Raw genomic sequence first — 14,855 nt, forward strand, 5'->3', positions numbered from 1 at the left:
CATTCAAAAGGCATTCATCCTGAGAGCTTCATAAATTTAATATAAACATTCTTTTTAGACCTCTTCTAGCATTTATTCTGAGTGTGAAAAAAAAGGCTCTTATAAGAAAACCAAGTAAACAGCTCATGTTTATATCACCTTCCTGAGCGTAACCGCACGTACGGCAAGCAGCAGAAAGCAAAAAGGCCCACTGAGACCCAAAAGCTGGGTGGCGCGCCAGGTCCATTCACCAGGGAAAGGAACGGCTACACTCAGCTTAACATGCGTTGCCATTTCAAACTCATCCTCAGTAAAACCCCCCTCAACTGCTAAACAACTGTGAATATCAAAAGCAGGGGACACACCATTCATCCTTGTACGGCCACCCCCTAAGTATAGTGCCTGGTCCTCAGGCTTTATTGAATTAATTAGTGATTACGATCCCTTGCTTCCTACGTTCATGACCCCACAACTGCCCCATCACTCAAACTGCAAACTTGCCATCTTTGAGCTCCCACTGCCAAAACAGCCAATTAGACACAGAGTCCCAGGACAACGGTTAATCTGCCTCCTTGCCTCCCCCCACGGCTCTAGCTCAGGCCCTCGGTATCTCACTGAGCCACACGAGCTCCTAACTTAGGTTTCTTCCCACCGACTCTAACAGCCCCAACTCCTGTTTGTCCGACGCCAGCACTTCTTCACTGTACCGCGTAGATGAGTCACCGAGGGATCTTGTTAAAATGCCGATGACTCAGTAAGCTGAGTGGGGCCTGAGACTCTGCCTTTCTAATATGCTCCAGGAGAGGCTGATGATGCTGGTCCACAGACCCACTCAGTGCTGTCCTGGCATAAAGTGTCTAGCAAGCAATCCACAACCAGAGGCCAGATGACCATCAATCAGGAATACATAAGCACGGATTTCTACGCTAGGTAAGAAGCAGGACTAGATATCCCCTAGTCCCTTCCAATGCTCAGATTCTATGCCCTCCCTGGGATACCCATGATGTTCTCACCCATTCGTCGCTCATGAAGCCTGGCAAAGCTACACCCTACCAAGTATTACTTCAGTTATTGCATTTAGCAGGTCCCTACAGACAACTCTGATTTAGCTGCTCCAACGGTACAAGTGTTTCTAAAAGATAATAAGATACTGTGCAAGGGGGTAAGCAGAGTTGTGCTGATGACAGTACCTTAAAGATAAATGAACACCACTGCTTACCTTTATCTCAAGGTTAATGCCACCTGCGTTCATCCATCAGTTTCTTAGAACAAAAAGGGCTATGAAGCTTTGTGCTTCGTTTGGTTGGGAGGTGAGGTGGGGAATCTTATGCACATGTACAGAAGCAGGAAGAAATGAACTCCATGAGCAGCTGCAAGCTAACTCGGGATATACAAACATCCCAAATATACGAACGACTAGGTGATCCCTGCTCAGAAATGGACTGTTGTGTGGTACCTTCGAAATGACATCATCTTCTAAGCTGCTCCAAGATTTACTCGTACATTTACAGAACTTTTGTTATCACGTATTTAGTTATCAACAAGACAATACCATTCAAATTTTGGTTAAAAATAAATAAAATAAATCCTTCTTAGGACTTGGTTACAAAGCAATGGATTTTGAACGTCTGCTTTATAAGCACAAGGGCCAAGAACTATTGTCCGTATTATTACATTGATACTAACATTTCTGTTAATATCCTTCATGAAAATCAACTTCTCCAGTGCTGATACTGCTCCAGAATTACCTGAGGTCTCTGTAAAACTTTGTCACAGAGGGCAAAAAGGTGCTGATGACAGCGGATAATACACATTGACAGGTAATTAACCTGAATGTTGATTAGTTCAAATTAGAAGTATTTTCACTTGAATTAGAAGCATGACTTATTTTAGTCAGACAGGATCTGAATAACATTTTTTAGCCATGGTGTTCATTATAATTTAGAAACTAACATAAAAGGCAACTTGAAGATCTTTTTCCGGTGTTGTCATTCACATTACTACATGAGACAAAATTTCAGAGACATCTTCCTTCCACTTAAAACAAACAAAAAAAATTTATAACAGGCCATTAGTAATGACTTAACTTGCCACAAGTGAGGTACAGGTTTTATAGCCATAGATAAAAAGTTATTTCTGCTTACATGAGCACTTAAGAGTTGGTCCACACAAGAGGTTTAAAATCTTTTCCTTCATCAACAAAGAGCCAGACTGTACATGGACAAAGTTAAAAAGAATACCCCCAGACTATTACCAATTCATCAACTTCCAAATTTTACATGAATGTGGTTTACATGTGACACCAAACTAAAAGAAACTACCGTACCTGCCTCCAGAAGATAAACACAGCTTTTCCAATAAATCTCCCAAACCCAAGGAAAGGAAAACCTCACAGGCCTTTAAAAATGGTGCATGAGAGAACATCCTTCTACTGGACTATAGGCCCCCTGCCAGGACCCAGGGCAGCCTGGAACACGTGCACATTTGCATTTTCTTTTCAAATAAATCAAAATTAGTATCTGTTTACCCAGAACTTAGATCTTCACTAACTATGATACCAAATAGAGCCCAAAGGATTCAAGGATTTGATCAAAAGGCCTAGTTGCCTACGTGGTGAATCTTAAAGCCTTAAACTGGAATTACTGAGCCTTGAACTCAGTCTAACTAGACTGTGAATTAGTAATTTATGGCTTCTCCTCAAACGATTCAGTTGTCAGAATTAGGGTTACTCACTGGCCTCCTGGGAGTCACACAGGGGAGTCAAAAGCCTCTCTGCTTTGCCGCAGCTACAGAAGTTTGTGAATGTTGTACCTGTTAGAACGCTGTTCACCGCTGTATTGTAAATGCTGGCTTGCTTGTTTGTTTCCACAAACATGCCCTCCTATCCTTAAGTATTTCAAGGGATCGCAGAAAATTCAAATTAGTCACCTTTAAACCAAAAGCTCCTCTGACATAGCAGATACAGTAATTACTGGGTAAAGGAGTGAATGAGTGAAAGTGGACAGTCTGCCAGTGTCACTGCGCAAAAGCACATCCCATCTTCCCTAATGAGCGCTAATTAACATGTGTGGCAGCTGACTATTGCTAAAAATAATAAAACCACACTACATTTGTTCAACATCTGTTGACACGGATATTTTTTACCACCCCTTTTCCCCCCTCTCTCTCTCTAACAAATGAGCCTTAGGAAGGTTAAGGACCCACATCAATACAGATCTATTTCAGAGGAAATGCAGGTTCGGTTCTAGACCACTGCAATAAAGCAGGCATCGCAATAAAGTGAGTGGGGTCTATAGGGAAGAGAACAAGTCTGCTCCAATTAATTAGTCTTTACTCTTCCCATGAGAGACCCCCAGCCACACCCCCTCTCTAAGAGACCATTAAGATCAAGTTCTCCTCTCGGCTTCAGCATCTGGAGTACATATTCTGTATGCCAGATGCAATGTATTTTACCCTTTGTACATTTGCACTTTAAAAAGTTCCCTTCCTCATATTAAAAATGAACAATCATCTCATATGAAAAGATGCTCAGTATCACTAGTCATAAGGGAAATGCAAATCAAAACCACAATAAGACGCCATCTCATACCAATGAAAATGGCTATTACCAAAAAGTCAATAACATGCTGGTGAGGATGTGGAGAAAAGGGAATATTTATGCACTGTTGGTGGGAATGCAGATTGGTGCAGCCGCTATGGAGAACTATATGAACATTTCTCAAAAAACTAAAAACAGACCTACCATACAACCCAGGAATTCCTCTTCTGGCTGGCTATTCATCCCATGAAAACAAAAACACAACTAGGAGAAGATATACGCACCCCTCTGTTCACTGCAGCATTATTTATAATAACCAAGATATGGAAGCACCCTAGGTTTCCATGGAAGATGAATGGATAAAAAAGATGTTTTTTATATATATATGAAATGGAATATTACTCAGCATGAAATGTTAACTTTTGTTAGATCATGGAAGGACCTACAGGGTATTATGCTAAGAGAAATAAGTCAGACAGAGAAATATAAACACTATATGGTTTAACTTATATGTGGAATCTAAAAAAAAAAGAACAAAACAAAAACAGGTTCACAGAAACAGAGATCAAACTGATGGCTGCCAGAAGGGAGCGGGGTAGGGGGTTGGGTAAAAAAGGTGAACAAGAATATAGTCAATAATAAGGTGAAAAGTCTGTACGGTGACTTAGTGTGGTGATTACATTGTAAGGTATATAAACGCTGAATCACTGTACTGCACACCTGAAACTAATAGAATATTGTATACCAATTATCCTTAAATTTTAAAATGAACAGTCATCTTCGAGGAATTGACTTAGTAGATAAGGAAAGCTAAAACTTTGGCTTAAGGTAAATGATTCAATTAACATGGAATTTAATATAAAGAGGAATCTCTTACCCCTAAAAAAAATTTACATATTATCTTTTTGCCTTGTAACAAGAACAGGATATTTCTTCCTCTCTCTTTTTTTAGAGAGAGGACAGATATTCAATGCAGTAGCAGATTTCATGGTAAAGACTTCCAACACCAGCAAACAAAAACCCAAAGATTACTGAACTGGGTTGTTCTGATTTTTCATATCACACAAAAGTACAACTGTGTATGTGTACATGAACAATCTGTGTACATTTCATTGTAAGAAGACAAATTGTTTCCTTAAATAAAAACTGAAATAAAAAAATATAATGAATACTAAATCTTTTTAATGAACATATGCCTGAATGGGAATTTTCAAAATCTATTCTTAAATTTTTCTCCCACATATTTTTAAAAATTCACTTATTTCTCTGTCCAACATTTTCATTAATTTAACATATCCAACTGTTCTACTAGAGGCTCTCCTTTATAATCTGTCACAGTGATATGTAACCTCTCAAAGGTACTGATGAAAATGGAAACCAAAAACAAAAAAATACCTAGAAACACACTGAAGTCAGAGAGAAACCACGAATGTATGAAACATGCTCCTTTTTTTTTTTAACTTTCATTTTGAATACTGACTATAAGGAGGACCCAAAGATAGTGAGTACAGAGGTTCAAGTGTGCAGGGGAAAAAGAACACAGGACAGATAACCCAGATCCTGGGTACTATTCCCATTTCTGGAACTGACTTGATCTTGAACCAGACACTTATTCTATAGGTTTGCTTTCCTCATCTATAAAGATGCAGATCTTACAAGCGCTACAGGATCCTAAATTCTATAATGTAACCAAAATAATAATACAAAAATGTCATTTTCTTTTAAGTGGTTTTGGTCCTACTGACTGTAGGCACACAGCTCATGAACTGAAGTTAACAAACCAGTCAGTTTTGCACATTTGGATCCCTCAGATAGAGTTATCATTACAGTAAGTTTATAAACTGGATTACGAAACTATCCTGCTTTATAAGTCAACTTAAAAACCTTACTTCAATTTTTAGAATGATGTGTTTCTTTAAGTTCACCTCTAGAATGCAGAAGTGTACTTGGAGGAGGCAGGGCTGGCAGGGAGAGAGTGGATCAAACATTGTCTACTGTCATTAGTCCTAATCCACACCAAAAAGGGGGTCCGCTTTGGCTGGCAACCTCAGCAGTCGTGTGCAGGCTGAGTCCAAGCCCACTCCTTTCTCCTGAGAAAGGGCAGCTCTGACCGTCTGAAATCCACGGACAGGTCTTACAGAACTTAAAACTACAACTTCCGGTCCTTCTCATTTGAAGAGCAGGCTATCTCATGGAACCCCGGAATGTTAGGAGCTGGAAGGGACCCTAGATTCCTTCTCCTGCAAGCTCATCATTTTACTGAAGAGAAAAGCAAAGTCCAGAAGAGTTTGTTAAAATAAATGTCCCAAGTCATTCCAGGTTTCTCAAGCTCAGACTAGTTTCTTTAAATGACAGACCATTTTCTCTCAGTCAGTGTGAGATAAAACAGTACAAATTCTTCCCCAAAGTTGTTTCTGAAAAGAACAAGGTTACTTTCACCTGACCCCTGCACACCGCAGCCAAACTCAAGAACCACAATGCCGCTCCCATTCAAGCACTAAGGTACAGCCAGACAAACTCTCAAAATACATGGATGGGAACAAAGACTTTCTTAGGAACATACTTCTCCTAATTGACAATAAAGGTAAAAACTGGTTCTGTGTATAAAATTTTGTTCTTGAACTATGTGTCAGATGTGAAGTGATTCTAAAATCCGGATAATTATTAAATAGGCATTAAAACCAAGTATGGATCATATGTTCTTTTGCAGTATTTAAAAACATGACTCACATCTGAAAAGAAAGCCCAAACACCCTAACATATTATTAACGGAGGCAGGTATAGGAAAAGATCCATTCTCTAACTGCTTTTCATCAGTTGTATCGGTCAGCAGAAAGAGAGCAATACATGCAAAACTATTCATGCTTGGAGAGAACTCAGGGGGAAAAAAGAAAAATCAACCAACTTAAATTAGTTCAAACTTTAAATTTCTAATTAGACTTTTCACTCATTATTGAAATGGTCCAAAACCAAATTACAACTGACCCTTGAACAACAAGGGTTTGAACTGCGGGGGTCCACTCACATGCAGATTTTTTCAATAAATGCCATATTTCAGCTTTTATTCCATCTTCAATGAACTGAATGCTTTCATACAACAGGAAATGAGACTAATTTACTCTTATAAACTTCACCTGGAAAAGCATATGACAGAAATTCTGGATTTTTTTTGTTTTTTGCAAAGTATTGACATTTACAAATTCATAAAACATGTACAACCTACAAGCAGAGTATATCCAATATAACTTCCAGGTTCCGAACTTAAAGGCCACTGGACTTGCCTCTCAACAACGCCTTCATCATTAAGTGCATTTCACAATGTATTAAAGCAACCTTAAATGTGAAAATGCAACAGGGAAATGGTTATTTCAGCAGTACTGTGGCATTTGGGGATGGTTATGCTTTGTTTTAGTTAACATACTAAAAAATTATACCAGGCATATATATTATACAGAGTGAGGCAAAAGTAGTTTACAGTTGCTCATATGGAATAATAAATAATAATAGAAGAATAAAATGAGTTTTGCGTACTCACAACTGTAAACCTACCTTTGCCCTACCCTCTATGCAGAAATAATATATAACCAAACCATTCCATTTCTAAATCAAAGAGTAATAACACTTCAGGAATCCAGTAACTGTTACTATGCTGGATTCTAAAGTACATACAGTACCATACTACTTGAAAGAGCTGCTATTTCCTAGTTAAACAAATATCCTAATGTTCTTTAATCAAAGTATCATTAAAGTCTATTCTTCCCAGATCGTTGCGTTTCAATTTATCACAATATCCCAAAGCCTACAGCTGGCATTTCCTATAAACCCACAATATAAGCAGTCACACAGACCTGGGTCATAAATACCTTCTATGTCTACAGAATCCACATGGTTGATGTTTTGGTTTTGCTTTGGTTATACTATCTTTCAAAAACCAAAGGTAAGAATAAAAAAGGGTTTGCCCTAGGAGCACCACCGGGACAGGAGGCCAGACTCAAAACCCCTCATCACCTGTGTTGTACCAGATGCCTGGGATTAAAGGGGTGGAGGAGCTTTTAGAAAGTGGGATTTTTCTTTTCCCTTTTTTTAGACTCCATTTTCCCAGACTGTTTTGGTCATTTTGATAACATCTCTTTCTCTTTTTCAAAATGTCAGGCGACTCTGTAAAGGAAAAGCGTTTCTATTGAGTGGCTTCAGGGTGTCTCGACTTTCACAGCACAATTAAACCCTTCTCTTGTCCAGAGAGACCGAACTGTGCTCAACCCTGGCACATAACAGAATCATTAAATCTAAGATGCCTCATTTGACAGATGCCTCATTAAATTCATCTCAAAGTAGAAGAGATGCCTCTGAAAAGGGGCGCTGGGGAACACCTGTTAACTCGAAGAAAACTTTGAGAACTGCTTTCTCAAAATTCATGTGGAGCTTCACTCACGTGAAAGAGAAGATATTAATAGTATGTGGCACATTTAAAATCTCCTGCCATGGGAGAAATGCCTCTGCGCCTACATGTTTTTAACATGTCCCTAGGGACCCAAATGTGGAAGGCTGAAGAATCAGCACACACCACCAGCTGCTTAACAAAATTCCACAAATTCAACTCAACAAATGTTTAAATTAAAATGCCAACTATTATGCTAAGCTTGGATCATAGACAATGGCAATGTGTGATATGTTACCAATAAATCAAATTCGGGGTTCTAAAAAGAAAGAGAATAAAAAACAACAAAAGCACCTGACATTTTAAAAAATAACAATCTTTGGATAACCAACCATTTACGGAAGCTGATTTACCAATCTTATAGCAACAAAACGATACAACTTTCAATGCAGAAACTTCACAGACTCGTTCACACACATCTCCTCTCCCCACAATTATTCCAATGAGCACAACAGACACCCACTTTAGGAATAACTATGAAATTCAGAGAATAGCTGACTCTCTCCCTCTATAAAACATATAAATTATAAAAACTGTACAACAGCATAGTAACACCAATAAATCACTATTGATCACGAAAGTACAAGTAATTCTATTTTAAAGCACAAGGTTTAAGCAAATCTTTCAGGCCAGGTTTCTTTCAATGCTGTATAAGGCGCTGCAGTCACAGCACCAGCCTCAAGTTCCCCCTCTCAGATGAAGTATTAATTCTCTACACCCAATGAAGATTTAAAGTCTAACAAATGAGGCGCGCTTGAATAAGAAAATAGAGAATCATTATGCAAACTTTATTGCAAGTATGACTGTTTGCAACCACGATATTTAGAACACTTTAATACTCCTTCGATCCTGTCTACTTATTTGCCAGTTTTGGTTCTTTGTTTTTAAAGGCAGCATGATAAAAACAGAACCCTCCACACTTCAAAATGAATGCCACTTTGCACTAGAGGATAATATCACCTCATCACCAACAAAAATAGCATATTTTCTGAATGCTTTCTACAAAGTGAAAATTCAAGTGTAAATGAAATTCAGCATTGATTCATGGAAAGTGATATGAATTGCAAAACAGAACAACCAAGCTCTCTATTCTCAGCTCCACCAAGGACTGGAAAACCACAAGCAAGAGTAGAGCATCTCTGTGCATCAGTTTCTCCATCTGAAAAGAGGACTGACACAGACTCCTCCCTAATAATGTTTTTGAAAGGACAAATGAGGTAATTTATGCAAAAGCCCTTGAAGATGTCTGAAGAAAATAAAACTCAATATATTAATAGATGTTAAACCGGTTATGAAGGAAAAGACATCATGCACTTTACATAAAAGCAAATATAAAAAACAAAAACGAAGTTAAACCTTTTGTTCTTATTAAAAGGGCTGTTCAGGCACACACTGGTGTCACATGCTCATACCACGTTACTCAATACTGCTGTAATTATAGTAATAAGAGCCTGCTCGTCAATATTACAGCTTAATGCTGAACCACCCCTTCCTGGTTTCCATGTAGGAAACCATGTAAGGTTTGATCATTCCCAGAAGAGAAGAAGAAAAGAAATATGAGAGGGGTAAGGAGATCATTCTGAGCAATCCCAAGAAGTCACACATGAAAATATCTTGTCCAAGATTCGCTGGGCACAGTGGATGGTTCTCCATTCTGTCAACATCCTTTCCCACTATTAAAATTCGAACTGAAATTGCTAAACTACTAAAATCTCAAAGGTGGTAGAAAGTCAAAAATATTTTTAAAATACAGTTTAATACTGTATTTCATCAATGACTCAGAATCCCCAGGGAATCCAAAACACAAGCTTCTTAATGTTTTGAAGGCAAAAGCTTATGTCAAGTGATTTAAACTCTTGAATTTAACATAAAATTACTGTTTAAGGTAAAATTTAAGAAGGATGATTTTAAAAGGAAATTTAAAGTACTTACCATACTTATAACAACTTCAGATAAAGCCATTTAAATTTTTGCATATTTTAAATCAACAAAAAAATGGTGGCTTGATAGATGCCATAACAATTTTCAAACTAAATTTTCCTTCACAACCTTGTAATTCGTACTCTTTTGTCCAACACCTCCTAGTTCCTTAAAGACTTTCATTTTACTTTACCCAAATAAATATTTAAATATTCAAAGCAACCACAACTGGCTTTCAAAGCCTTTGAAATATACCTTGAGTCAGGTAATAAACACTACAATTTAATTGAAAGGTCACCCTCAAGAGAATGAAAGTTCTCTGCTAAATGAGAACTTCTCAAAAAACACAGCTGACTAAATCAGCTTTGCTAGACAGCAGATAATAAGCTCAATTTAAATATAGGGAGGTATTCAAAAGACTTCAAAGATAACCTCCTAATCTATCCTTAATTCCAAGTGCAAGTATAAACAAAAAGATAGGCAGCACTAAATTCAAGAGTAAGTTACATGTAAAATTACAGAAGCCAGTGTGGTACACAACACTCCGTAAAAGGTGTCATCTAAAACAGACGCTAATTCTCTTCTTCCTGAGGGGAAGAATTACTACCAAAATGTAACACTTTCCAGCTGGGCGTCCTACATTCCACCACGACACAGAAGTAATTTCCAGGAATCTCCTCCAGCTTGGTGCAAACTTTCGCTACATCTTAAGTTCTGAAAATGCTCCCACACATAGTATGTGAGACTACCTTATAACAAGGCCCTTGTGTTCATCAATAACTAAACTCTCTTGCAAAAGTTCAAGTCCACTCATTTTAAATTCTGTTCGATTGCAAACGGATATCGATTAACACAGAGATGTTTGGTATATTAACATAGGCTTAAAAATAAACTCAACTTTGTATAAGAAAAATAAGCAATTAGACATCTTTATAACCACCAGGCATCTTCCTTCTAGGACACCTGTACACTGACCTCATATTCTAGAACAGGTTGGATACTTTGTGTGGCTTCCTATTACTTTTATGAGCGTACGTACACACAGAGGTACACACACACACACACACACACACACACACTTATGGTGTGCATACAGAAATAAAGCAAGTAAGTTCAGAATGAAGTGGTAAGTACTGCTTTTCATGAACAAAAAGACCACAAAAATTAACCAGAAAGATCTGTCACCTTTAAGAAATGTTAAAAAAAAAAAAAAAAAAACCTGTGTGTCATTCACTTCAAGTATTTTAGACATACTTGAAGGGGCAATCAAGGGGGAAATCGCAAAGATTTAAATTTCATGACACTCAAAACCTTCCCATGGCCATTTATCATGATCAATATATCTAATCATGAAGAAAACAAGGGAAGCAGAGCTCTTCCCAAACAAAATATGTTCAAAACTGTCAACTTAATATATTCTGTGTGTGTGTGTGTGTGTGTGTGTGTGTATGTATGTATTTCCTTCAATGTAATTAGTTTGGTTATATGGGTATTTATCATTTTCATGTTAACAAAATATTCTCATGCCAAGTGTGATTACCATTTAATGCTTTAGTAATTTTACAAATTAGATGAGCTACAGTTGAAAAGGACATACTTGTTGTTCCTACATATAAATAAATCACTTATTTTCTAGGCCATAAACTTTTAAAGGAATGTCATCCTGTTAGGATATTGTCTTCAGAAATTGTAAATACGATTGTATTGTGATTTTTTTTAAAATAAAGACAAAAATCCATCAGAAATTCATTTAAATTACAGAAAAACTTCAATCAAATTCAGAGGAAGATCTCAACAGGAATGCTACTAGTCTTGCATATTTCAACATGGGAGTGAAAATTTCTTCATTCAAACTAACTGAACTGCCACAAGTTGGACCAAAAGCATATTAAATAGTATGAACGGCTACAGATCAGTTACAAGTGATTATTTTTCTGCAACCTAGAATTAAAAAGTTGGGAAACATTTAACTCCCCTGATTTAATTGCATTGTGCTAACTTTGTAAAACTCCTTATCAGTAAGAACATAATTCTTCAAATCAGAGGGAAGAAAGGATGCAAACAACTTATAAAGCTCAAATATAACGACTAGGCTCAACAGCTCCCTAATTTACTACCGGCCAAGGCTTACACCGAAAGAGAAATAATAGTCACCCTTAGTTAAGAATTTTATATGTCAGTTATATCAATAAGGCTGGATGAAATAAAGAATAAAACTGTTTTTTAAAAGTTTTTAAGCATAGAGGTGAAAAAAGGAATGAGGAGGACTTCAGCGAACATCTCAAGAGACAGTAACCCCTTAAAAGCCTTACTGGGACCCCTACTGCAAGGCACACGGCAGTGGGTCGGTTCTGGCTATAAAGGCGGTATGAAAACGAGAGAAATAAATAGGCAACATCACTTTTGACGCAAGAATCAAAGTTGCAGAGAAAACTGAGATAAAGCAAAGAATGAAAAGCACTGGGTAAAGTGTCCCTGAAAGGACCCCATTTTGCAGGCTTCTAAGGAGGGCTCGGTGGGCCGAGCAGCCAGCGGAGCAGGGAGCCCAGGGGTCCCGGACGTCCCCGGGCGAGCTGCGGGCGGCGCTCCTGCCCAGCACCAAGTGCACGTGCTCGCTGACCTGGAGTCCCAAACGGCCCCCAACCCCGCACGCCCCGAGGACAGGCCTCACGGCAGCAGGTCCCCGGTCAAAGGCGCGGCCGCCACTTTCCGGGGCCTCTGTTCCCGCACTTCCTGGTGGCTCTGCCACCTGCCTCTCGCGGCGGCCCACCCCCCGGGCCCTCCAGCCCGGCCAGACCTGCCGTCGGAACAATGAACTGCCCCCGGAGGAGCACGCGGACGCCCGCGAGGGCTGTCACGGACCTGCGTGCACCGCGGGGCCGGCCGACGCCGCCCGGGCTCCTTCCTCGGGGCCTGGGAGGGCGGCCACCCCAGGCGTCCACGCGCAGGCGGCTCCCTTACCTGCATAGAAGCGGATGAGGCAGCCGACCTCCGAGTCCATGCCTTCCTCCTGCACCCTCCACAGCTCCCCGAATCCCAGCTGGAAGAGGTAGTCATTCTGGATCTGCAAGGGCTTCTCGTCCGCCTCCAGGCGCCGGGTGGTCTCCCCGTGGAGCTGCACGTAAAGGGCGGGGGGCGAAGGCGCCTTCTCCGCGGTCGCCGCGGTGCCCCCCGGGGTCGGCTGGGGGCGGCCAGGGGCCACGGCCGCCGCCGCCTTCTCCTCCCGGGGCGGGTCGCGGGGGGCCCCGTCCGGGCAGCCGACGGCCGTCGGGGCGGCCGCTCCGGGGCCGGTGTGTGCGCAGCGGTCCGGCAGGCAGGACTGGCCCGGAGCGCCCGCCAGGGCCGGGGCCGGGTCGGCCTCGAGCTCCTCGGACGACGACGACGAGGAGCCGCCGCCGCCGCCGCCGTAGGGGTCCAGCCGGTCGGACACGCTCTCGGCACTGGGGCTCAGGCTGAAGCTCTCGACGTCCGCGCCGTCCGGGGGCCGCGGGGGGCCGCGCTCGCCGGGGCTGCAGTCCGAGGGCGCGGGGCTGGCGCGGGAGGCGCCGGGCAGCGGCAGGTCCGCGGGAGGGGCGCGCGGCGGGGCCCCGACGGCAGCCGGCCCCGCGCGCGCGTCCGGGGGCCCGTGGCCCGGCACCCTCACCACGCCGCCGCCTTTGGGGCCCACCTGCAGGAGGCGGGCGGCCACCTCGCCGGCCGTGGTGTCCAGCGTGCAGAGCACCGGGCGCAGGCAGGCGGAGGCCAGGTGGCGGTCGAAGACGTGCACGCAGCCCCGCCGCAGCTGGTGCCGCACCCAGTCCCGGTCCGCGGGCTGCAGCGGCAGCGGCTGCCGGGGCTTCAGCAGCAGCGTCTTCCTGTCCAGGCTCCGGGTGCACAGCGACGCCGAGGCCGAGCAGGAGGCGGGGAGGCCGGCGGCGCCGGGCGGGTGCGAGGCGGCGGCGGCCGAAGACGACGACGACGAGGACGAGGACGAAGACGACGAGGAGGCGGCGGCGGCCGCGGACAGATTCCGCTTCAGCCGCCCTCTCCTGAGCAGCAGGGAGTTGGCGCCGCTGCCGGCCCCGGCCCCGGGGGCAGCCCCGCCGGCGCTGGGCTGGGGGCCGCCGCGCCGCCGCCTGCGCCCCGTGCCTCCCGCCCTGCCCGGCAGCGGCCCCGGCTGCGCCTCGCCGGGGGCCTCTTCCCGCGCCCCGCCGCTCGGGGCCGCGGCGGTTAGCGCCGGCTCCGGGATCCGGCCGCCCCCGGCCGCCGCCGCCGCCGCCGGAGCCGGTGCTCGGTCCTCCCTGCTGGGCTCCGGGAGTCGCTGCGCCGGGGCCGCGGCGGCGGGCTCCATTGCGGTGGGGCTTCGCGCTTCCCCCCCAGCTCCGGAGGCAGCGGGCGGAGAGCGAGCGGAGAGGCGGAGGTGGGAGACGGCGGCGCGGGGAGCAGGGAGAGGCCAATGGCGCACCGCGCGGCCGTTCCAGGGGATTATGTGGCAATTCGGAGCATTCCGACGGTGTCTCGGTGTCCCGTCCCGCGCGCCCGCCCGCCTCGCCGCCACCGCCCCCCCTACACACGCCCTCCCCACCCGGGTCGAGGCTCCCGCGCGCAGGCCCCGCCCTCTCCCCACCTCACGCCGGCGACCCAGGCTCGGAGCTCGGCTCATTGAATATTAATCACGCACGAGGAGCGGGAGGAGGGTGGGGCGGCCGTTCCACGTGAGCCTCATGAATATGCATCACTAGCAGGGCGGCCGTCCGGGGAGGAGTGGGGAGAGCCGGAGGACGGACGGGAGGCGGGGCTTTAGAGTAAACAAACCGTGACGCGTGCGTACGAGGGCGGGGCGGGGGCAGTTTCCCGGGAGGTTCCTGCGCTGGTCTCGGAAAGGGGGCGGGCGAGAAGAGGGGCGCGCTGTGCATCCTGGGAGTTGTAGTGCCCACTGCGAGGACAGACAAGCCCGGGGGAGGCGGGCGAACTACAAGCCCCAGAGATCTTTCCATTCTG

At 44.0% G+C, this 14,855-nt stretch overlaps 1 protein-coding gene across 1 annotated transcript in view; it reads right to left on the reverse strand.

The window, feature by feature from the left end:
- The window catches only part of PHLPP1 (PH domain and leucine rich repeat protein phosphatase 1), a 169,634-nt gene extending 155,247 nt beyond the window's left edge, over window positions 1-14,387 (reverse strand). Inside the window, exon 1 of the mRNA XM_090285418.1 lies at window positions 12,837-14,387. Coding sequence (XP_090141544.1) covers window positions 12,837-14,205 — 1,369 coding nt within the window. The 5' untranslated portion in view covers window positions 14,206-14,387. The remainder of the gene's footprint in view (window positions 1-12,836) is intronic.
- Window positions 14,388-14,855: the final 468 nt, after the last annotated feature.

This window comes from Furipterus horrens, unplaced genomic scaffold, assembly GCF_987537825.1.
Source record: "Furipterus horrens unplaced genomic scaffold, mFurHor1.1.pri manual_scaffold_8, whole genome shotgun sequence".
NCBI lineage: Eukaryota > Metazoa > Chordata > Mammalia > Chiroptera > Furipteridae > Furipterus > Furipterus horrens.